This window comes from Trichoderma gamsii (genome assembly GCF_001481775.2).
Source record: "Trichoderma gamsii strain T6085 chromosome Unknown Scaffold_15.2, whole genome shotgun sequence".
Lineage (NCBI taxonomy): Eukaryota > Fungi > Ascomycota > Sordariomycetes > Hypocreales > Hypocreaceae > Trichoderma > Trichoderma gamsii.
In genome coordinates, this window is record NW_020171352.1 from 358840 (window position 1) to 382586 (window position 23747).

Below are 23747 nucleotides of genomic sequence, written 5' to 3' on the forward strand. Positions count from 1 at the left end.
CCTGTCTCAGACAATACCATCATGAGCTCTGACGCGCAGTTACACGAGACAAGTCGCAGTGGTACGAGTGCGTGCTGCGAACAATAACATGTTCCTTGTGGCAGCCGGCACGTAGCGGTATTCAGTCCCACGTTTTTTGCTGCAGGTCTTACTCCAACCTTGTCAATCTTGCCCGCCGGCGCTTATCTCACTGCCAGTTGCTCCGGAGTCGTTTGTAGAGAATGAGGGTAATCAAGGCGTCTTGTCTACGGGGCATTATCTGGGTCGCTGGTTGCTGTGCCGGGAGTGGGTGTGGCGAAGCTGTCCCTCCATATCAGACGATCGACGATGTGGGAATGGGAAAAAGAGGATACAGTAGGCCCGTACAGCTTAGGTAGCATTGAGATTATTACATACAGCATGACATCCTTACCTCATATAGACTACCAGGTACCTAAGCGAGCCAGAATGCTAATTAGGGATTTGAATGCAATACTAGATGAAAAAGAAAAAACCGGTAGCATTACTACCCAAACATTTTGTTTCCATCAAATGCCACCCTCTTTCCATCCCATCCCTCGTCTCGGCGCTTACACTGCTGCACGTAATTCCAGTTCAGCGACAGAAATTGGAGAAAAACGTGCTGCATCCCGGATTGGGCCTTAGCCTATGAGACGCAGGGATATTTTTAGAGATTTCACCCACACCGTTTCCAGCAAAGAGGGCTGGGCTGGGCTACATGTTCCCCATCACACGACGACTTTTTGGCAAAGCAGTGAATGTAATGCACCACTCATGCAATGCCGGTGCGGTGCGGCACATCGGACCAACATACTGCAGCAGAAAGAGAAGTATAGAACGAAACCTTGCATACGAGGCTATGGCCACGCGAAAGCGCGCTTGTTTCGCCTATAGGGCCATCCATCCACTCTCTCTCTTTCCTTCTAACCCACACTGCGAATCTGCCGCACCTGTATACAGAGATGGAGAAAGCATAAAGTGGAATTAATAGCACAGCCCAGTTGCAAAGAGCATCCAACCAACCAACCAGTCCATCAGTGCAACCGCTCACAAGCGCCCAGGACTGCTGCCACATCAACCCCGTCAAAATCATCCTATTCGTCGTTTATACGCGCCGCCCATTGCTCAACTCATCCTTGACGAGCAGCGGAAATGTGGATGTCTCGTCGGAGCCCGATTCAAAGAAACACACACACAAGTCTTTCTGAAAGTGGCACGAAAGAGTGTTGCATCCCGTCGCTTAACACCGCAGAGTCGGCCCCCCACCTCTTTCGAACATGCAGTCTGCTTTTTGTAATCACTCAGCCGGCCCGTTGTTGTAGGGCTGCTGCTGCTGCTGTATGACTGTACACGCATACTACTACATAGACTTACACGCATGTCTTGCTCCTTGCTCACATTATCCCCATAAACAATGACTATAGCCTTTTGCAATGTAACGCATCCCCCATCCACATCCCACAACATCGCCTATTAGCCGCCGCAAATGCCAAACCCTCACACCCTCACACTCTGTTAGCCGCAATAAGCAACACCAGGCAAGCAACCCGGATTGCCGGAACCCCAAGCCCAAGCCAAATACTATCGGAGGATGAAAGAAACGAAACAATTTTCTAATATTAGCAACTCGGCGACATCCATCTAGATCCATTCTTACTTACGTAGCCTTCCGACATCAGACGAAACGAGAGACATCGGGGAAAGGAGAAGCAATACAGTGGCATGACATGACATGGCCTGTCGCGGATAAGGCTGCATGGTAGCAGTCGTATCGGCATGTTGTGAACCCCCTCATGCCCGTCATCTGCCCTTCATCCGTTTGTGAGGCTACCACAGCGTCGTAATTGTGAACCTCCTGTCACAAACAGCCCTATCAAATGAGTACGTTCAGCTCGTTTTCGGCCATCTCCTTTCTCCTTGCGTCTCTTCGTATATGTAAGTGTCATCTGAGTCAGTAGCAAAACCAACACTCTATAACCAAAAGAAGAAATACGCCGAGGTAGAGTGCAGCCCATGATACGACGACTGCATATACGTAGCCTCGCAGACATTGAAGTGTTTCATATGACAAAAATAGCTTCCATTATACAGTTCCCCAATACTACGGACCGCGAATATTGATACAACGCTCCAGAGTAGATACTAACATCGGAGCAAGAAATCAAATGCAATTATCATTTTCGGAGCCCTAAAACAAAAGCCCAACACGCCAATACTAGTACCACAAATCCATCTATTATCACAAATTGGCCTTTACGTTCCCTTCTTTGTCACGTGTTTTGACACCATAATTCTCAAGTCCTCATTCTCATTCTCATTTCTCTCGGTTCGGTAAGCAATACGGCCGCGCACAGTTGCTTTTGACATTTGGAGCACTTCCTTGATGCTTAAATCTACGCGCGGCTTGAAGCGGCCACCTCATGGTTGTCCTGCTCTGCCGGCCTTCCATTGCCGTCACTCTCTTCGGAGTCGTCATCGCTTGCGGGGTGGCTATCCGTCACTGTTCTTCGGTTCTTTGACATCTGCAATAACGGGGGCATGATGTCAGTATGGTAGCGATGGGGGCGATGAGAGAGAGCTTTGAGGAGTTAACGAACCCATGATTTCACACCACCAACCAATCCAAGCGCATAGCCGGTAATAAACTCCTTCGAGTTTCGCTCTCCAGGCGTGGTAGGAGATCGTGCAATATCGCTTCCTGAGCTGTTGAACCGGGCTGGGCTCTGTGGTCGACTGGTAGGCCAGAACTGCTTCAGTTCTCGGCTGAGCTCCTGGCCGGTCGTAGCCCAGTTGTTGGTGATATTGTCACGGAGGTCTTGCACGTGGCGCTTGAGGTCTATCTCGTTCTTCTTCAGCCAGCTGACATTGAGCTCCTGGCGAGAAGTGCCACGCCTAAACTGTCGAGTGATGTATTTTTCGTAATCACGGACGACCCTACGTAGACGTCAAGTTAGCCATTGAACAGAGCAACAACCATGGATATGTAGTAATTTGCGAGCAGCCAACTTACCTTGTAATGATGCCAGTGGTGCTGACACCTTCCGTTCGCTGCGTAACAAGGAACTTGCCGGCCTTCTTTATGGGTTGATAGATGTCGTCTCCCTCGTCTGCGCCGTACGGGATGTCGTCGTGGGCGACATAGTCGAGGCGGTGCTCTTCGAGAAACTCTGGGGTGACGATCCATGGACAGTCTTCAATCACTTCGTCTACCCATTTGCAGTGTCGCACGGACTCGGCGCGCTCCTTTGCAGACATGACCGTCAACCCCTTGCGCTTGTGGGTCTCACCATCGCCAGTGACGCCTACGACGAGGGTTGTGTCGGGGAAGGCCTTCTTCGCTTGCTCAAGCTGGCGCATGTGTCTAGCGATCCGGTCAGTTACGTCGCCCACTCTGGCTTTGAAAGCAACACCAATGCATGTCTTGTCAAATGCAAGCACTTACCCAAGGTGGAACAGGTCAAAGACTCCGTCTGCGTATACTCTCACGGTGCGGCCAACCGGAGGGGCATTTGTCTTGAAGCCCACGGGATGCGTGAGTTCGCCAATGGGCGGTGGGGCCATCGTCTTCTTCTTCTCCTCCTCGACATCCTTGGATACGCTCTTCCGCGCTTTGCGGCCAACCCTCTCAGCAATGTCGACACTAGCTTCAGTGGTGTCACTGGGCTCACCAGGATCGAGCACGTTGTTGCTGTTGCCATTGTCCAGAACTCGCTCTGGATTGGCCCGTTGTCTCTTGTTAGGGTTCAAGCTCGTGCCATTGGCGGATCGTCTGGTTTGTCGCGACGACTCTGGTGCGGTGGTATCGCCCTCCTCGCCCGAGGCATCTCGCGAGGATGTCTGCAGAGCGCCGTCCTGTAGGTTGCGGTCGGCGACGGCGGCAGCGGTTCTCTTGCGCTTGCCGCTGTGGGAGGATCCTGATGGCGATGACATGTTGGCGACGGAAAAAGGCGATGCTGGGTCGGGCCTCGACGCAGCCTGACGTATCTGACGTAGGTGGTCCAACTTTTTTGCGTGGCTCTCTCGTGTGTTCCGCAGCGAGAAAAGCAGCTCGCGATAGCTTCTCCAGCAGATGTGAAGCTCCTTATCCTAGACGTACATGGACATGCAAAGCACAAAAAAAAAACACGCTGTTGTCTGGCTTGGCTTCACTCGTGACGCTCGCGTGCGCAATATGTGGAGAGAAGGCCCCGGGGAATTGACGCTGAAAGTTAGAATTCTAACCGGGGAGCTTGTGATTTTACCCACCTTTGAGGTCGGCACCAAAAATCAAATTTCCCACAGCCCAGCGAGCTGCCCGCACTCCATAATGACAGGTGGCGTGACCATACTGAAAAGGGGTTGTGAATTAATGCCAAAGTAGGCAACGCCGTATTCGGGTCCCAGCAGTTAATTTCTCATATTCATGTGCACCTTTCTATTCTACGCTGCAAAATGCTACCTTGACAATGGGCATGAGGCACTATCCCGTACTATCATCCTGGTTTTTCCCGCAGTGCTGGGTCTGAAATGGAGTACCTAGGCGATTCCTTAGCTCAGTTGTTGGGGCGGACTTGGCGCTCGCAGCTCTTTGAATTCCAAGACACCATGCTACCTGTCTTGAATCACATGCGTGGTCCATATTTGCAATTGAGATGTCAATGTGCTGTGACAAGTCAATTACATGTAACTAGCTGTAGAGCAGAAAAAGGGAGAGCCTTTGATCCTTCACCGTTTCATAGACCCAACACCAAAGAAGAAGAGAAAAATAGATGATGCTACAATCACGTGTCAGTGATACAAAAGATCTCGATCTTCCTTTTCCTTCTCCCGCTAGCAAGTGGTATCCATTGCTTGTCTTGGACCAGGTTCTTCCCCAACAAAAGCATGGAAAATCGTTATTTCATTTCCGCATCACTGCTGCACAGACCACGGAGCATTACTGCGGTTACATACGAGGCGGCCAGAGCGGCGTTGCAATAGGGGGGTTGAGTGGGATATCCCTTTCACTTGTTCCTCTCCAGGGATCAAAAAGATGCTAGTACGAGATAGTTTCTACGCTGCTCCGCTTCATCCTTGGTCAGGAGTTTCACAAGGCTGTGGCGAACTGCATTCAGCCCAGAGATCAATTCAGGGTAAGATGAGCATCGAGTGAGCATCGACGGGTGCTGGGAAACTTAAATATTACCTACGATGTAGAGTTAATCGCTGGTCTTGGCATTGATGATGGGCGCTACGTCATATCGTTGACGACATGTGTTCTTATCGCCTTGTCTTGGACCTTGGTGCCGCTCAGATGGGCCGGGTGTTTCTATTTCTGTCATGGACGTGCGGATTCCGTTCCATACGTGTTGCTGGCGGATAGCATGATATCAGTTTACAAAAATTGCCGAGGACAATCTTCTTATCAAGTCATCGTCGTTTCAGCATTATAAACTGAACACCAAGTAGGCCTAACATCCCCTTTATGATAGCAGCCGGGTGCATATAGGTCCAAGTCTTGCCTCGCACGCCAGATATTGACAGTCTTCTGCGCAGTACCACCTGCCAACCCCAGACCAACTCGCTGCAGATTCTTGCGTCAGCAAGCCAGTCTGATAGGACCAAAGCATGGCTGCCACGAAGACAAAGTGGGATCTGTCTTAGACGCTGCATACTGTCTGCAAGCCCTTTCCCGAGCCCTCACACAAGCGAGTGCGAGTGCAGGCGAATCCTATGCCTCACGAAGACGGCGCATTACAGCTTATTGCTACTACTGCTATTACTGTTACTGCTACTACCGCTACCGCTACTGCTACTAATGTTATTGCTACCGCTACTGTTACCGCTACCAATGCTACTGCTACTGCTACTAGCAGGAGCTGCATAATTGAGAGATATATTGCGTGGTTGGTGAAACAGGGCGCCTTCATGTGCCTTCTGTCTCGCGCAATCCGGTGGGTGCTATTGGCTCGGGCCGTCAGTCATTAAAAGTCCGCAGTGACGCCACCCAAGGTTTTCCGTATCTGCATGTTTGAGTGCATCCCTCCGCTGGCGAGTAAGTAGAGCACTGTTGGCTGCAGCTGTGGTGCGACTGAGACGCCGTAGCTATTTACGTAGATCACGTCAGAAGGGTATGGCCAACCCCAGAGCTGAGCAGTAGCTCCGACAGTATAAGCTGGAGCAGACAAGCACTGTGGTTTAGAGACACGCAATGACGTCGCGATGAAACCTGGGCTGTCCGCACCGCGCCGTCAAGAGGCCTCGAACTCTGCGAGTTATTGCGCTTGGCCGCGCCTGATTACTATGGACGGACTGGAATGAGCACAGTCAAGAATTCTTCAACAGAGTTATCGTCAGTGCAGCTTTTTTTCCTTGCTAGGGTTGGTGCATCTAGCCAGAGTAGTACCGAGGCCCGGCCCTTTGAGCCGCCTTGGATCCATTCAGATGGATATTTTGGCCTCTGCCAACATGCGCCGCTGCCATGGCCTTCTCGCTTCTTAATAAAGTGGAGGCAGGACCCCAGGGCGGTATCGAGTGATAAACGGAGGCCATCCGGAGGCTGATGTTCTTTTGCTAATTTCACGAGCGGTGGCCTCTCAGCCGTTGCTATTAAAAGGGAATCGCCAGCTGTCCTTGCGCAGCTGCAAATCCTCACTAAAGCGCCCTAGCTGAGTCCACGACTCGGAGCTTTTGCAGCACAGTGCGCCTCCAACTGTTGTCGCCATCGCCAGCACTGCCCGCCGCCAACCAGCTCCCGTAGCGCCTGCTTCGGGGCCCTCCTCTCCCTACAAATCGATCGATCACAACATACAGTAGCGACTTGAGTGTGTGTAGCTCTCTACCCACTTAAGCTTGCACAAGCTTCGCCTTTGCAATGCGTATCCTCCCGAACCGCCTGCTCTCCTCCTCTCCATCCCCATCCATCGGTGCGAATTCGAGAAGCGAGAGCCCAATGCGACCAAAGAACGACGGCTCCGGCCTCACGGGCAGTCCAGCCTCTGGACTGGCCCTCAAGGTGGTCATTATGCGGGTATGGCCATGGCTTTGCAGCCTCCTCGAGAGTGGTATTGTACTAAGACGTGAGGCTTCATAGGCAAGGAATCTGGCAGCCAAGGACCGTAGCGGGACCTCGGATCCGGTAAGTACATGTGGCAGGAACACTTCCACCATTGCGACTTGATCACGAGCTGGTCCAACGCGCATAGTTGAGGCGATAATCGCCGCAATTTGCCAAATCCCCCCCTTTCTCCTTCTCCCAATGCTTTGCCTTTACATAGCCAACACTTCGCATTTTTCAATCATGAACAACAGCTTACAAACAAACTTGTCTGTCTTATAGTATCTTGTGGTCACACTTGGCGACTCTCGGGTTGTCACTCACTCCGTCCCCAAAACGCTGAATCCCGAGTGGAACGTTATCGAAGAGCTGCCCATCAGCTCTGTACAAAGTCTGGTTCTCGACGTCATTTGCTGGGACAAGGACCGTTTTGGCAAGGATTATCTCGGCGAGTTTGATTTGGCGCTCGAGGAGATCTTCCAGAACGAGCAACCCGAGCAGGAGCCGCGATGGTTTCCCCTCAAGAGCAAGCGGCCCGGCAAGAAGACGAGCATCGTTTCCGGCGAGGTGCAGCTCCAGTTCACTCTGTTTGACGCCACAGACCCTACCATCTCTCACCAGCAGTTGTTTGAAAAGTTCTATGCTCTTGTTGGCTCGGTCCCTGTCGGCTCGTCCCGAAATGTCACACCAACCGAGACCCCACTACTATCTCCGAACGGGACAACGCGATTGGGAGTCGCATCGTCTCACGATGACGATGACGATGAGGACGATCTTACTGAGCTTGAGGAGGATATTGGCGACGATGCTGAAGACCCCTCCAAACCAGAGACTGCCGAGAAGCGTCGGCGGCGCCTCCGCATCAAAGGCCTGAAAAAGAAGAGACGGCAGAATCCCTACGCTTTGACAAATGGGGAGTCTGATGTTGTGGGAATCATCTATCTTGAAATCTCCAAGATCACAGATCTTCCACCCGAGTCCAACTTGACCCGGACAGGCTTCGATATGGACCCGTTCGTTGTCGCATCTCTTGGCAAGAAGACGTACCGCACGAGGCGGGTTCGACACAACCTCAACCCAGTTTTCAACGAAAAGATGATTTTTCCTGTCCAGGGCCACGAGAAGCAATATTCATTCGCTTTCACAGTCATTGATCATGATAAATACTCTGGCAACGACTTCATCGCCTCTTGCAACCTGCCCATCCAGACGCTTATAGAAAAAGCGCCACAGGCAGACCCGGAAACAGGGCTGTACGAGGTTCGAACTCCAGAGCCAGAGACACCCGCCCCAATTGCCACAAAGTCTCGCCTCCAACGTCTTGGAGTGTCTCGTTCTTCGTCGACATCGAGCTTAAGCAAGATGATGCGGTCACAAGCGTCACCCCCTCGATCTGTTCCTTCAAATGGCGACGGAGCTGGTCCACAGTCTAGCAACACGTCATTGTCACCCCCGGATGCTCTCAATAACAACGTCGTTGAAGCACCACCGGAGATGGACTCGGAAGATAATGATCTCGCAGAGTACTCTATACCATTGAAGATGAAGAACCTGGACAAGTGGGAAAGCAAGCACAACCCAATCATCTACCTCAAGGCCAAGTATGTGCCATATCCAGCTCTCCGCCAGCAGTTTTGGCGAGCGCTGTTAAAACAGTACGATACAGACGAAAGTGGCCTCATTAGCAGGATTGAGCTAAGCACGATGCTTGATACTCTTGGCTCTACCTTGAAAGATTCCACAATCGACAGCTTCTTTTCCCGCTTCCCTCACAAGGCTGCTGATAACGAAGACTCGTGGGAGCTGACCTTTGACGAAGCCGTCCTCTGTCTCGAAGATCAACTGCAAGCCAAGAGCCGATCTGGTTCCAAGTCTTCTACTCTGGACGTCAAGAACCTCAGCCTTTCTGGCAGGTCTGATGATTCGGTCGGACAGCCGGGCGGCTCGGGAGATTCAACGCCTCAGATTATGGTTGAGCCACCAGCCGAGGCCACCACGCCAAACGACGAAGGCGAAGAGGGGTATTTTGACACCGAAGACAACAAGGAAGAGCATGTTGTGGAGATTCGGGAATGCCCCATCTGCCACCAACCCCGTCTCAACAAACGCAGTGACGGCGATATCATTACACACATTGCTACGTGTGCTAGTCAAGACTGGCGCCAGGTCAACACTGTCCTCGCGGGAGGTTTCGTCACAGCCAGCCAAGCACAGAGGAAATGGTACTCAAAAGTCATTACCAAAATATCCTACGGTGGATATAAACTTGGTGCCAACTCGGCAAATATTCTGGTTCAGGATCGCCTCACTGGGCAGATTAACGAGGAGAAGATGAGCATTTATGTGCGGCTGGGCATTCGACTACTTTACAAGGGTCTGAAATCTCGAGACATGGAGAATAAGCGCAGTAAGTGATGCATTAATTAATTTTTTTTAGCAAAGCAAAAAGAATGAGGGTTTACTGAGTTTGACTAACGATTGGATTTCTAGTTCGGAGAATGCTAAAGAATTTGAGCATCAAGCAGGGCAAGAAGTTTGATGATCCTGCTTCGCGAGATGAAATCGAAAAGTTCATCGAATTTCATCGACTAGACATGTCTGAGGTCTTGCTGCCGATTGAAGAATTCAAGAACTTCAACGAGTTTTTCTATCGTGCGCTTAAGCCTGGGGCCAGGCCGTGCTCGGCGCCGGACAACCCTCACATCATCGTCTCGCCAGCAGACTGTCGAAGCGTCGTCTTCAACCAAATCACCCAGGCGACTAAGATTTGGGTAAAGGGCCGCGAATTCAACATGAAGAGGCTACTTGGGGATGCTTACCCGGACGACGTCTCGCGATTTGAGAATGGTGCGCTGGGCATCTTCCGACTGGCCCCTCAAGATTATCACAGATTCCATATTCCCGTGGATGGCGTCATGGGTAAACCCAAGACCATTGCCGGCGAGTATTACACGGTGAACCCGATGGCGATTCGTTCAGCATTGGATGTTTACGGTGAGAATGTGAGAGTGCTGGTGCCGATTGATAGTGAAGTCCACGGGCGGGTCATGGTCATCTGTGTCGGTGCCATGATGGTGGGCAGCACAGTCATTACACGCAATGAAGGCGAGCGTGTGCGTCGCGCTGAGGAGCTTGGCTACTTTGCATTTGGCGGTAGCACACTGCTGGTGCTATTTGAACCCGGCAAGATGCGATTCGACGATGATCTCGTGGATAATTCTAACGGAGCTCTCGAGACATTGGTGAGTCTTGTTACACTTGTTGAAAATGACAGACAGATTGCTTACATTGTGATTTTTCCTATTGCAGATTCGAGTCGGTATGTCAGTTGGCCACTCGCCTAACCAAGCACAGTGGACTCCAGACATGCGGAAGAATGAGAAGGACATCACGGAGGCAGACAAGCAGGATGCGAAGCGACGAATCCAGGGCAGTGCGGCGATGGAAGAGGAGTCGCCCGGAGACAGTGGCAATGATGATCGGGCCAAGAAAAGAATGTCCATGCCACCCACTATCAACACAATGGCAGCATCAGCCCTGTAGCAAGGGATGGCGAGGACAGACCATGATCGTGCCTGATCAGTTTGATAACGGCTACTGTACATTGAGGCTGAGAGATGATTGCTGTCATTGGATACAACTTGCATGGAAACTTGAGGATTAAGGACATTAGCATGTTTACTAGCAGATTACAACGTGGCGCTTCAGCAGCATATATATGTGTGTTTTGTTTTGAAACATGGAATTTTATTTCTCGATTGCTATAACTCCCTAATCGTAAGGGACGATGCCCTTTCCCAAGCAAAGTAAACCGAGTCGGATTGAAAATGGTACGTGAAAGTCGGATGGCAGTTGCACGGTGATGCCCGCCTACTAGACGAGTCAATAAGTTGACTCCTGGTAGTGAGATTCCCATCGCGTGAAATGCCGGGTATGTTGATTAATACGAGATAGAAATATGATGATGATGCAAGCAAAACAGTTTATCCCTGGATTCCCTTGAAACACGATATCGCCAAGACACTTGGAGAAAAGACAAGAAGGAAAAAAAGAAACGAAAACACATAACAAGACTCTTTTCAAGTCATAACTGGACGCTCCCATCAACATCAATGCCTAGATGGCGAAGACGAAAGTGACGATGAACTCGACGAGTTTGAAGATGTGCTTCCTCTCCGCTCGGGAATCTTTTCAGGCGTGGGAGAGCGGGACGGCAGCAGCATGGATGATGAAGCTGAGGTTGAGGGAGCGGCTGACTTGACTGCTGCTTCTGTCGTGGCGTTTTGGCGACGGGATTGGTTCCATGATGTGTAGAATTGGCGGCACAGGTGTGCGGACATTGTGTATGTGGGAGACATTTTTTGTTGTGTGAATTTTGTGAGGGAGCCTACGATAGAGATGAGGCTTGCTGTAAGGAAAAGATATGTGCGTGTGTTGAAAAGGGGGGGCCCTTTTTCAGTGTGAGATTTTATCGTATGTTCAATGTGTGAGACTGTTTGTTGGTGTGTGCTGTAGTCTATTTGTCTTTTGCTGATCTTGGAGTTTCTTTTGGGCGAGATGTTCCAAATAGGAAAGAAGACGGCAAAAATAGAAGGAAGAAGAGCAGGAAGAATATTAAAAAAAAGAAAAGAAGAATAGAATAGAAATGTGAAGGGAAGCTGGTTTAAGAAAGCTGGATGAGCCCATCAGCCAGGCCGCCTAATCATTATTAATAAAGTGTAATACGGAGTACTCCGTTTTTTTCGCACCCCATGCTACTTTGTATGCTGAGCGGCAAGGTCTCTGTTTCGTGTCGTGTACTGTGGGCTGCCCTTTTTGCCAGCACATAAGGTAGACTATGGGGTATTATTTTATGTATTTTTTTTTATTATTATTTTTTTCTTTAGTTTGGAAATATTTTTTTCCCTTTTTTTTTCGTTTGTTGCTTCGCTTTTTTTGTTGAATGTAAGGTTATTTGCAGAGACAAGCCGAGAGATAACAGACAATACACAGCACAGTCCCGTCTTACCTTGATGGACGTACAAGCCACACAGTGGTAGCATTAGGCAGCATAACCACCCGGAAAACAAGGAAAATATACTTGATCGTCTACATCCTCCACGCATACAATTTCGCCCAGAACAGAAGGCCCTGCGGTCGATCTACGCAGGTACCCTCCCTTGTACCTATTACCGATCCGGCAAGTAGCCATGTCATAAACCCGCCAACAAGGAAAAAAAAAGAACACAAAGAAAGAGACCAAGCACACGAGCAGAGTCACATCACATCATGGTTGCGTTAAAAGTCGTTCCACCGCCAGGGGTCTGGGAGAATAAAAATCCTTATTAAAACAAAAAAGAGAGAGTGAGTGGCCAATCGGGTGCTCGGAATGAGGCGGGACTGCCTGTTTGGGATCCAGAGAAAAACTACTGGTTTTGGTGTAAGCCCAACTCTCTCACTCCCCCCTTCTTCATTCTTTTTTTTTTTTGCGAGTCACGTAAGCAGATCGTTGTGGACCGTTGTTCGTTATAGGCATTATTTTACCGAGCCGATCCCCCCTCCCCTTTAGCACCTTATTTTGTCTGGGCATCATTTTTTTTATACACATTTTTCTGCCTCGTAGGATTTGCGTTGTGCATCTTTCATCTTACACAGTGACTCGCTTAGACAGACGGTGTGAGATTTTTTTTTTTTTTCCTTTCGTACTCGTAGTCGGTGATAAGAGGGGATCTGCCACGGAGCCGTTGTAGCATGATATTTGCTGTACCTACAAATGTACCTTTTATTATTTAACGGGAATTACAGTAGTGCTATACTAGATGATTAGCATACGGAAACTAGAGTCGAAACCCAATTGAGCGCCACCCAATAGTGCTAAAACATATCACACGATGCCCCTAAAATGATGCAACGCCCCCCGTCGAATTCGCGAGTTTGCTGTCCAATCACCTTCTCTCTAATTATGCTGACCTTCTTTTGTTTCCCTTGGGGGGGGTGGGTGGCGGGAAGAGGACCTGGACCTGGGGCCTCAGCCACTCCGGCTGGTTGGGTAAAGGCTCTTCCCTTTCCAGCTTCTGTGCCCATGACTTAACTGCTGGGAGTGTAAAGTACGCAGACGGAGATTACGGAAGTGGAGGCAAAGGGAATAGTAGAATTGTTCACTAAGCATAGTCTGGTGCTGGTGACTGATGTGCTGACACATGACTGATATGTGTAAGTCAATCAACGGCATTGAGTCACGGCCGAGAAGTTGCTTTGCAAGCAGTCCCTACAGAAAGAATGACAAAGTGACCGAAGCAGACAGCCACATATTCACTCTTCATCGTACATAATTCATAATAGCACTTTTCCGAGGCTCATTCATCCATTCAAGACGTTAACAATAGTCATCAAATCCAGCTGTGCTCATAACATTTACAGACATAGTTATGTATATGCTTTATTGATAACCACTACTCATACACGATAGTAATAAGCCAATTGTTTCAAACCCAACAGCTGTTCCTGCTCTTTACGTATACATTGTTGTTCCAAATGATAGAGAGCAAGTGAAAATAAAGAAAAGAATGCCAACTTTTCGTATGCTTTTTGGATGAGGTAGAGGACCAGATAGCAATGTCCATCTCACCATGCAGAACAGAAAGAAAGGCAAAGACGCGGGAAATTAGAAATAGAGATAAAAGATAATTCCATAGGAAAAATTCTTATACCCATTCAAATTCCTCCCTCCTTGCCAGGTACACACACACACGCCTAACAAACCAGTCATAACCATTGATTGCTAATCCACTATAAATAAAAATAAATAAAAATCCTTCCTCTGAGGAGGGATAAAAAAAAAGAGCGCCGTTGCCATGCATTTTTGTCGCTAGCAGCAATATCCAAAAATTTCAGAACGCGACTCTTCATATCTTCAGGAAAAGACAGATGAGACATGAAAAAAAAAAATGAAAAAAGACAATAACGTAGGGAAATCATATAAAATTTATCATGGAGACAAGTCGGGAAGACAGAAGGAAAGTCGCCAGAAAAGTGTCATTTGCGAATCTGTGCGACATCTTAGTCTGCAATGGCGCTGTCGTTATCTCGAGCCAGCTGTGGCTTCTCTCCATTCTTTTCGGTACCTGGCAAGTTGATGTTGGCTCGAGCCTTGCCTTGCGCTTCCACAAATCTGTCCCAGTATTCGGGGTCGCTCTCCTTCAATGCCGCAAACAGCATATCCTTGTGGTCCTTGAATGCCTGAACGGCGCCCTTCTGCTTGGCTAGTTCCAGGAACTCACCACCAACATCGTCTGCAAGATCGGCCAGCACACGGACGTGGTTGGGATCGTTTTCCACGTCGTCGAGGGTGGAGAGAAGGTTGACATGGTCGGTAATACCGGATCGGAATCTGTGACCGACACGGTGCACGCGACCTTCTTCCTCGGCCAGCTTCCTGCCCAGTATGGAGTTGCTACGCGAGAGGGGTCTAGGCTCACGAAGTTCGCCCTCTTCCTCGACGTCTGAGCCAACTGCCACCGCATCGTCTCCAGCAGGTGGCGACGATGATAATACCTCCTTCTCCCCTTGAGCTATCGGTACATGGGGTACTGCGTCCTCGGGATGCTCGCGAGTGTCGGGATACTCATCCTCAAATCGTTTGATGATACCTTGCAGCGTATCGTCCAGGAACGTCAGCTTCCGCAGGTTCAGCTCATCACTCGGGTTGCTTCTGGCTTTATTCAATGCCGGCTGGAGACGAAGACGGATCTTGCGAGCGCCGGCAAGCAAGTGTTTCGAGAAATCCTTGGCCTTGCCACCAGTCTTAAGTTTGGGCCCAATAAAGGGTTCTTCGTCCGTAGAGCTGAGTTCCCGTAGGAATTCACCAGACGCCCGGCGGGATTCATCGCCGCGGTTCTTGAGGCAGCAAGCAAGTGCTTTGACCACGCCTGTACCGCCGATGACGTAGTCTTCGTCCGGTCCTGAACCGTCGTCTTCCAGATCATCTTGGAAGAGGACATCTTGGCCGACAATATGTGCGAGCACATCAGGATAGGAGGCGAGTTTGGTATCGACAGGCTCTCCCTTTGCCTCGGCGAGCGCCGCGGTCACCGCCTTGTTAATCTCGGCATCATGCAGATGTTCAATGTTCTGCAAGCAGTAAGCCACAACTTGCTTTGCCATCGCCTTGACAATTTCGCCAGAGTCTTCACTAGGAACTTCGATATCCACGCATATCATGCTCTTAGACAGCCTTGCGGCAGCCATTAGCGATGCATACAGCGCGCAGGCTTCCTCTTGCGCTTCCTCCGTCTTGGCGTTGGCCAGAGCCATGATCTCGGTGTTTCCAAGAAGACTGAGGTGGCAGAGGTGTTGAGCTTCTGGCACAACTTCGACGATTGCAATGGCCTGCTCAGAGGTCATGCCGACATCAGACAGGTGTAGCCGTTTGAGAGTTTGCATTTTGGGTAGATATCTGCAATCGCGTTAGCTCTTCATTCGCCTTTGTCGTAAATGATTCAATGAGCCCAAATTCTCTTACCTTCTAAGTAGACCAACGGCATTGGGTGTTGATTGGAACAGATCATGGTTGTGCGAAAGGTCAATGAAGACGAGATGCTCTAGCTTGGCCAAAATGGGCAAGATCTTGCACAGAGTCGAGGGATTGATGTTGCAGTCAGACATGCTCAACGCCCATAGCGGGTCCGTTTCCTTGATTGACGAGGCAATAACATCCATGTGTTCCTTGAGATCGATCCCGCCTAGATCAAGCCCTTCGCATTTTCCAGACTCCAGATATCTTACCACATGCTGGGCACCCTCTGCGTCGAGCGGGTTGCGAGCCATGCCGAGCCGCTTGATGCCACACTTAATCACACCGTCTATGACTTTGCCGAGTTGCTCCATGCTGGGTTCGGTCTCGCCGATACTAAGCATCTCGAGAGTCGATCCAGTTGGGCGATTTGCGAGGGCCTTGGAAAAGATGTCTCCTATGGTTAGAGGCAGATGGACGCCGTTCTGAAGAGCGCCGTTTGCATTGGCGGGCGCTTGGCGTGGGAAGGGGTTACAGGAGAGATCGAGATACTTGAGCGACCGGCACTTGTAGATGAAGAGCGAAATGTGCTTCCAGCCATCCGGGCCTAGCTTGTTTTCTTTCAGGACAAGTCTCTCGATCACTCCACCCATTTCCTGAGGGAGAAATTTCGATTTCCTGCGCTTCGACGGTTCTGCGTTTTTCGCTGCCAAGAGGCCAGCAAGGATGACTCGAACGCCTTCATCGCTAAGGCCGCTGTTTTGCAGAATAATTTCTTTCACAGGAACAACAGCAAGATAATCGCCCAGTGTAATGAGATCCTGCAGCTGCATGAAGTAGCCTGTTAAATCTATCTTGTTCACACAGCCGTTGGGCGTAACATTGTTGGCATCGCTCAACTGCTCAGTGATTTTCTTAAGAATGGGCGTTTCGCGAAGTTGACAACATCTGCGATAGACTCTGACCGGGCATGTCGTCGAATACTTGCCATTGAGCAACTCTAAAGAGCCAGCGGTGTCGTAATGAATCTCTATGGGAATGCTTCCGTTTTCCTCGGCAAGTCGCCGCCTCTTTTCTTTTCTAGCTTTGCGTTCTTCTTCGCTTCGCTTCTTCTTCTCCTTCTTTCTTGTTGTGTCCTTTGGAGGGGCATTTGAGTCGTCTGGGCTGTCCGTCTCCTTTGCGCCATTGGTCGTCGGCTTGGTTTCCTTGGTCTCGGCTGCTTCGCGAGTTTTGGCCTCAGATGTGACACTCTCTGTTGAGGAGGAAGATGCTTCTTTTTGCGCCTCGGCAGTTTTGGGATGCTTCAATGCCTCCCCTTCGCCCTTTTCGCTCAGCTTTTTCTTCTGAGCATGGTCGGCCGTTAGTTTAGGCTCTGCTTCGGCATCCGCATACTTTGGCATTGGTGCAACCTCGACATCAACGAGGAAAGACACCCGTCTCAGCTTGTTCTCCTTCAACTCCGAAATAGGACACCTCTCTCGACCACGATCCACATTCAAAACGCGGCGTTCCACCAAGCCGTGGTTCATCTTGCCGGTGGGGCCAAGGGGACCGCCTCCTGATGAAGAAGACAGGCGGCGAAATACGCCGAGTAATCCAGCCTGACCGGATTTCGGTGGGGCGGGCGTGTACGGTTCATCTCCTTCCGGCTTGAGTCCATGCTGGAGAACAGCGTTCTTGGTTGGCGTAATCTTGGGCACGGGAGGATCCGGGCTTGTTGAAGGCGCCGGTTGTTGTTGCTGTTGTTGTTGCGGAGGCGGCGGCTGCTGGGACTGTTGATGTTGAGTATGGCCTAGTACATTCCCATTTCCATTTGCTTGGGGAGCTGCTGAGCTTGAAAATTTGGCCGAGATGTTGGAGAACCATGAGTTACGTCGGTGAGGCGGTGTCGCGCTGGAACTGTTCTTTTCAATTGAGCCCGATCGCGAGAGACGCCGGGCGTTGCTTGAGCCATTGACGGGAATTGGCTGTGTTTGGCCGGCGGGTTTCCCGTTGGCTTCAGGCTTTCCATTGACCTCAGGCTTGGCCTCGGCCTTCTCTGCGGTTGAGGAAGGGCTCAGCTTGGGCGGGGAATTGCTGGGGACGCTTCGTGGTTGCACAGTCGCAACGGGGGATTTTGCGGGCGCGAAGACTGTCTTGTTGAATTTATCTATGCGAATTGTTAGTCTCCAATGTCCAATATCATTCATACGTCAAGCGACCATCATCGCGACGAAAGAATCTGAACACATGCGGGCAGCGAGAGGTGGCAAAGCGACATGCCTTTGGGCGAGCCCTGCGTCATCCAACTGACGTCGACGCCATGGACTTGTTCCATGTTGGAGGATTTACGCGACGCTCGCTCGCGGTTCGAGGGGTTGTGAGCGACGACGAATGATGCAGCGTTGTGGTGGAAATGAGCGAAAGGAGGGAGAAATAAGAGGCGGCGAAAAGGGCCTATAAGATGTGATCAAGGTTTGGATTACAATATCAGCCTCGACTCGACGGAAGCCCCGTGGCTGCTCCAGCTGCGTGCGATCTAGGCTGGGGTAAGGCGAAAAAGATGGGGGGAGCGCGAAAAAAAGACGTCAACTAAGCCCGCTGGAGCAGTGCTATCACTTAGCAGCATCCACTGTAGCGAGAGACCTGGCAGGCCAATAGCGGGGTAGATCCAGTGCCAGACAGACCCTCTGTGCAGCCGTTGACAGTCCAGCCGGCCCTTCTGCGCCCAGTAAGCTTGTGCTCTCCTTTGAGCCCGGGCGCGTCAACCTTGAAGCAGTACTGCGGATGTATCCCCTTAACAAGTCCGCCGCAACCGCCACCACGCTGAGCGTTAGTGCATCCGGCACGACCAAGTACCTCAACCTGCCAGCGCGCGGGACGCTTCCCACTCGGCTAGGCCCCCGGTAACTTTTTAATCACGAGCCCCTCCCCATTGAGTGCTTTTTGTTTGTCTCACTGAGCACAGCACAGTGCAATTGGCCGAATAACTTGGCTATTACTGGATTATATTCGCCACAGAGTCCCCCCCCTGGAACCATGGAGATCGCTGGCATGCGATCAAGTAAGAAACAAAGGATGAGAGGCGATTTCCTGCTGCCCGGATTCGTTACGTACTCGACACCCGCGCGTGACGATTTGCATGCCAGCCAAGTTTTTGTGCGTAGTGTAGCTGACTGCGCTCGCAAGCCACAAGACCTTTATTCCAGCTTTGATACCACCACTACCAGCAATACGGCACACGAAAATTTTATTCGAGCCTTTTTGTGGATTGAACTCTTTTAACGTGGCCCCAGTTTCTAAGCACTTGCCGTCTAGCTACCAGCCCGGCGCTGACAGGTCCCTGCGGTCTCCAAAAGTCTCTTTGTCCGCCATCGGATTGGCGCTTTCTGCTAGTGCCATGGGACCGATCCCGGATGCGCAGCCGTGATGTGATGCTTCGCAGAAAGTATACCAGGCACTCGCTGCGAGTACACGTATCGCCATGCTGCAGCCGTCATGGATCGTTTAGAACTACTGCGAGTCAAGAGCTCAGCAAGGCAGCGGTCGCTATGATGCGCAGGCGACAGTCCGTACAGTGTTCGTCCTACCGTAGAAGCTTCTGCTTGCTTCATGCAATTTCATGGCTTGTCTACCGAGCTCCGAGTGTGCCGAAAAGCCCGCCGGGATCAAGCGCAATCTTATAACCCTTAAAGCTGTGCATACACGTATCGGCGTCTCCTGAGCTCGAAAAGGGAAAATAACAGCTCAATCAACCTTGCCAGCTTTCATCAATGGGTCGATATAAAGGGCCCTTTTTCGGCTACAGAACTGGGTTAATGGCTCAAAATCACGAGAGCCTTGCTGCTGGCGAAACGCTTAGCACGTGAGCCCTGGGCATCCGAGTCTAGCGCAGGGACCGACTCAGCCAAATGAAGATCTTCTCTCATCTTTTCCTTGTTGCTTTCCATACTCACCTGTACGTCATTTTGTGTCAGGCGTAGCCACGGATCTGCCGCTGTGCAACCCCAAGTACCTGCTTAAATTGCTGGATACTCTATAGACCTATGACATAGGCCTATTGCATGTCTGATGTATAGCCATTCCCAGATATGGACGTACAGCTCGAATAAAACTGTATTCCTGCCAGCGGCCTCTTCGGGTAGTGTTGCAAAATACCGTCTTACATAGATACGTACGTACGTGTACTACATCCAGCTTGATGACTTCGCCGCCTTCGCAAAAAGTATCCTCGATGACTGCATAAGGGGAGTGAGGATATTGATTCCGTCAACGACAATGACGCCGCGGACCTATTGGGTGATTTTACACGCAACCCGGAACACGCGCCGAGTCTAGTAGTACATACATGCACTCGTACGTTAAACTGTCTCCGAACCTGACCTCGGGAATTCCCGATGCATGCCAGAAAGGGGTGGCGGCTGCTTAAACCGTCCAGTGCCCAGATGTAGACTCGACGAGATCGATGCGGAAATGTGCAGCTTTGCCGCGGGTATTGCAGCTCTGCAAGAGGTTCCAGATCGGTGGAAGCGGCATTTTTTTTTCTGTTAGTCTCCATGGAGAACGGAACAAGTTTGATTTACTTCTGGTTTTGGAGCTTGGATTCCACTCGGTAAGCGAATACGTGTAATTCAACTTGTGTGAATATTCTGTGGAAATGAGACGTCATTTGATGCCGGTCTGCGAAATACTCTGCAAGATTTACTCCTTACTATCCTCTTCTAATGCCAAGTTTGATCTATCAGAAATAGATTTCCTATTTCCGCGAACGAATAGTATAGTATTCAGGTAAGGAGGCGTATATGTTCCCTCAGATTATAGGTACAAGGCCTATAGGCCGAGCGGGTTTATTGGCGCAAAGCTAGAAACGCCTATAGTAGGAGTCAAAGAACCGCATACTTTTTCTCATAGTAACGCTACTAGGCGGGCGTGAAGGCTCAGGTTGCTAGCTGTTTCGAGAAAGAGAGAATGGAGATGCGGCTGCGATATTTTTTCCCCCTTTCTTTGTTTTATTCGGCATTGTTCGGCAAAGGAAGAATCGAGGGAAGGAAAAAGGGAGAGAAAAAAAAAAAAAACTCAGGGTAGGGTAGCTGCGAAATTGGCAGCAGTGGAGTGAAACATGAGTCGAGAATACTCCGATTCCATGGACTTGGTTGTTCACAAAGATGGGTGGAGTATACAGATCAAACTGCTCTCCAGGAATCAAGTTTAGTAAAAGAGACTAACCCTGTATTCAACAACACTCAGCAATTCAGAACTGCTATGTGTGTACTTCATATTCAATTTATAACTGACGCTGGCTTGGAGACTGACTTAGGTATATCCACCTATCGCTTGATTGGGTATCACTGTGATTGACATATGATTTTACTCGTACTGGATACTAGAGAAAATTGATGCACGAAGCAATGGATCGTAAGATCCGGAATCGAAGGTATCTTTTGATTTATTTTACCATGACCGACCCTTTCATTCCTGTAACTCCGGACCCAATATATCGAGAATCAAATTGCAACCTGCCTATATGCCATGCCCCATTTTTACTCCTCAGCCAGGATCTTCTGGATCTTGGCCTGGACGTTGGCAGCCTTCTCCGCCTTGGAGATTCTGGCAACCTTGTGCTGCTTGGAGATGGCCTTCCACTCCTCCTTGGTCTTCTTCTCACCCTCGGGCTTCTTGAAGGGGTCCTCACGGATGGCCTTGTGGGCCTCGGTGTAGAGGTCCTCGAGACCGTCGGCCTCAATGTCGTTCTCAATGTACTTGACGAACTGGCCGTTGTAGCGCTCCTCATCGTCGTCGGCCAGAGTCTCCATGTACTCGGCGACGTGGCCACCGTAGATGTACTTGCGGAGGGTCTCGGCGTCCAGCTCCTTGGACTCGATGTCGTAGCCAGGGAATCGCTTCTCGGAGTGGGGGATGAAGATACCACCGTCGGAAGCACCCTTGAGGGCACCGAAGACACGGGCACCGGTGGAGGTACGGGCAAGACCAACGTCGAGGAAGGCCTTGAAGGGGCGGCGCTCGCCATCATCGGTCTCGGCGGACTCGGTGAGGGTGAACTCACCGTCGGCCTCCTCAACACCGACAAAGGTCTTGTCGAGGCCGAGCTTGCTGAGGACACGGCGGGCGATCAGGAGACCGGTGGCGTAGGCGGCGGACCAGTTGGTCAGACCGTTGGTGATGCCGTAGGCCTTGAGCTCGTGGGCGTAGGCAGCGGCGAGGACCTTGTCACCAGAGATCTCAGAGCTGACGATCTGCATGATGATGTCCTTGTTGGTGAAGCGGACGACCAGGCGGTACTTGGGAGCATTGTACTTGTTCTTGGCCTGGGTGATGAGGCGCTTACGGGCATAGTAGTCGGTCTTGCCCTCACGTCTTCTCTTGTACTTAGTCTGGAAGCGACTGCATCAAATTATTAGCTGTATTCTCAACCGGCAGTTTTTATGAACATCTTTTTTTAGAAAATTGCATTCATTGCAAAAAAAAACTCACCTGTAGTACGCGTTGCTCTTGATGACCTTGCGGAAACCCTGTCAAGATAATCCCCGAGTCAGCAATTTGCGCTTCAGACTGCTCGTCTTTTATCCGAAGCAACTTGCGACGACTCTCAATTACGAGCAATTGAGGGCATTTCTGCCACTTTGCAATTGTGGAAAAGATCCCATTCACTGGGAATCTTCCTGATAGGCCTCAACTTACCATTTTGATGGTGATGCCTGGAGATGGCTGATGTGCTCCTCAAACTTGGGAAATTTGATGATGAGGATAGAGGAAGAAATCTTGGTGGGCTTATTTTTGAAGCCCTAAAATTTCTCGTGCGCTACCGCCTCGCCTAGCGCCGCACAGTTGAAGCCGGGTTGGGGACGAATCGCCTGGCAAGGTTGGGGACGAATCACCTGATATGCTTTGCTTGCTTTTTTGCCAGATTTGATTTCTTACTCAGCAATTTGTTTTTCTTATCTTATCGCTAAGTCGGCGTCGGTACCTGGGTACTTGTTCCCTGTGGAGCGCGGACCGAGGCACCGGCAAACTGTCTGGAATCTGGGGACGCTGGCTTGGCTGGATCGTTGCCGCCATTTCGGCTTGAATGCGAGTGAGCCGCTTCTTCTTTACATTGAGTGAACTTGTTTTTTTGGCATGGACCCTGAAAGCTACTCTGTTGATCAAATACTGGAAGCAATTGATATCGAAATGGAAAATCTGAAACCAAAGGTCCTTCTATTTGACATTGGCGGTGTTTGTGTAAGTCGCCCATCTAGGAACTCGGTTCTCGCGTCTGTAGCGCTACGCGCTGCCTTCGATGATGAAACCAAAATCAAGCCTCACTTTTTGATTTTGCTCAAAAATCTAACATTCATATGTATAGGTCAAGTCACCTTTCCAAGTCATTCTAGACTATGAACTTGGCTTAGGAATTCCGCCCGGCTGGGTAAACTATTCCATATCAAAATCTGGCCCAACCGGATACTGGCAGCGGATAGAGAGAGGAGACATTCCCATGGATGACACCTTCTTTGATGGATTCAACAAGGACCTGCATATTCAGAGCTTATGGGAAGAATTCTACAGGACACAGCAAGCAAAGAACCCGCGCCTAGCCAAGGAAACCCCTCCGTTACCAAAAATTGACGGTAAATGGCTGTTCAACGAGATGATGTCTGGCTCAGGCCCAGATTCGTACGATCCTTGGATGTTTCCAGCACTAGAAAAGCTCAGATCCAGCGGCAAGTATATCCTAGCAGCGCTGAGCAATACAGTCATCTTCCCGCCTGGCCACAAGCTGCACAAGCAAAACTTCTACGACGAGCCCGTCCGCCGGATATTCGACGTATTCATTTCGTCAGCCCACGTTGGTGTCAGGAAGCCGGATCCAAAGATGTACCAGCTCGCATTGGAAAGGCTTAATAGCTTTGTTAGGGAGAACGCAAGCGACCCGAAGCATCAAGGCAAAGGCTGGGAAGCTGGCATTTCACCAAAGGACATTGTTTTCTTAGATGACATTGGCGAGAATTTGAAAGAAGCGCGCAAGCAAGGGTTCAATACCATCAAAGTTCCTCTAGGCAGAACGTACGAAGCTGTCGAGGAGCTGGAGAAGATTACGGGGTTGTCGCTTGAGGGGCCGCATCCAAAGATACCCATCGAGCCGAAATACCGCGAGCCGCGGGCCAAAATATAGTGATGATTATAGGTTGATAACAGCGATGAGAATGAAGGGCACATTTGGAGTACTTTAAGAGCGAAAATGATTTGAATAGATGTATT

The 23747-nt window shown here is 50.3% G+C and overlaps 6 protein-coding genes across 6 annotated transcripts; 3 read left to right on the top strand and 3 right to left on the bottom strand.

Annotated features, from left to right (window-relative positions):
• Positions 1-2393: 2393 nt before the first annotated feature.
• Positions 2394-3930, bottom strand: TGAM01_v205022 (choline-phosphate cytidylyltransferase; the record flags this gene model as incomplete). Its single annotated transcript, XM_018803522.1, has 4 exons — positions 2394-2522; positions 2598-2934; positions 3011-3361; positions 3443-3930. The coding sequence occupies 4 exons, from the start codon at positions 3928-3930 to the stop codon at positions 2394-2396; spliced, it is 1305 nt and encodes a 434-aa protein (XP_018663219.1).
• A 2902-nt stretch (positions 3931-6832) lies between these two features.
• TGAM01_v205023 (phosphatidylserine decarboxylase) lies at positions 6833-10558 on the top strand (the record flags this gene model as incomplete). Its single annotated transcript, XM_024549560.1, has 5 exons — positions 6833-6988; positions 7052-7096; positions 7298-9422; positions 9506-10257; positions 10325-10558. The coding sequence occupies 5 exons, from the start codon at positions 6833-6835 to the stop codon at positions 10556-10558; spliced, it is 3312 nt and encodes a 1103-aa protein (XP_024405692.1).
• A 2451-nt stretch (positions 10559-13009) lies between these two features.
• TGAM01_v205024 (hypothetical protein) lies at positions 13010-13159 on the top strand (the record flags this gene model as incomplete). Its single annotated transcript, XM_024549561.1, has 1 exon — positions 13010-13159. A coding segment is annotated over one exon (150 nt), but the record flags the coding sequence as incomplete, so codon positions are not given.
• Positions 13160-14053: 894 nt separating this feature from the next.
• On the bottom strand, positions 14054-17823 carry TGAM01_v205025 (hypothetical protein; the record flags this gene model as incomplete). The annotated part of the gene is made up of 3 exons (XM_018803520.1): positions 14054-15449; positions 15516-17655; positions 17796-17823. The coding sequence occupies 3 exons, from the start codon at positions 17821-17823 to the stop codon at positions 14054-14056; spliced, it is 3564 nt and encodes a 1187-aa protein (XP_018663217.1).
• Positions 17824-21025: 3202 nt separating this feature from the next.
• On the bottom strand, positions 21026-22187 carry TGAM01_v205026 (60S ribosomal protein L5; the record flags this gene model as incomplete). The annotated part of the gene is made up of 3 exons (XM_018803519.1): positions 21026-21887; positions 21978-22015; positions 22185-22187. The coding sequence occupies 3 exons, from the start codon at positions 22185-22187 to the stop codon at positions 21026-21028; spliced, it is 903 nt and encodes a 300-aa protein (XP_018663216.1).
• A 435-nt stretch (positions 22188-22622) lies between these two features.
• On the top strand, positions 22623-23661 carry TGAM01_v205027 (haloacid dehalogenase-like hydrolase; the record flags this gene model as incomplete). Its single annotated transcript, XM_018803518.2, has 2 exons — positions 22623-22727; positions 22852-23661. The coding sequence occupies 2 exons, from the start codon at positions 22623-22625 to the stop codon at positions 23659-23661; spliced, it is 915 nt and encodes a 304-aa protein (XP_018663215.2).
• Between the last annotated feature and the right edge of the window lie 86 nt (positions 23662-23747).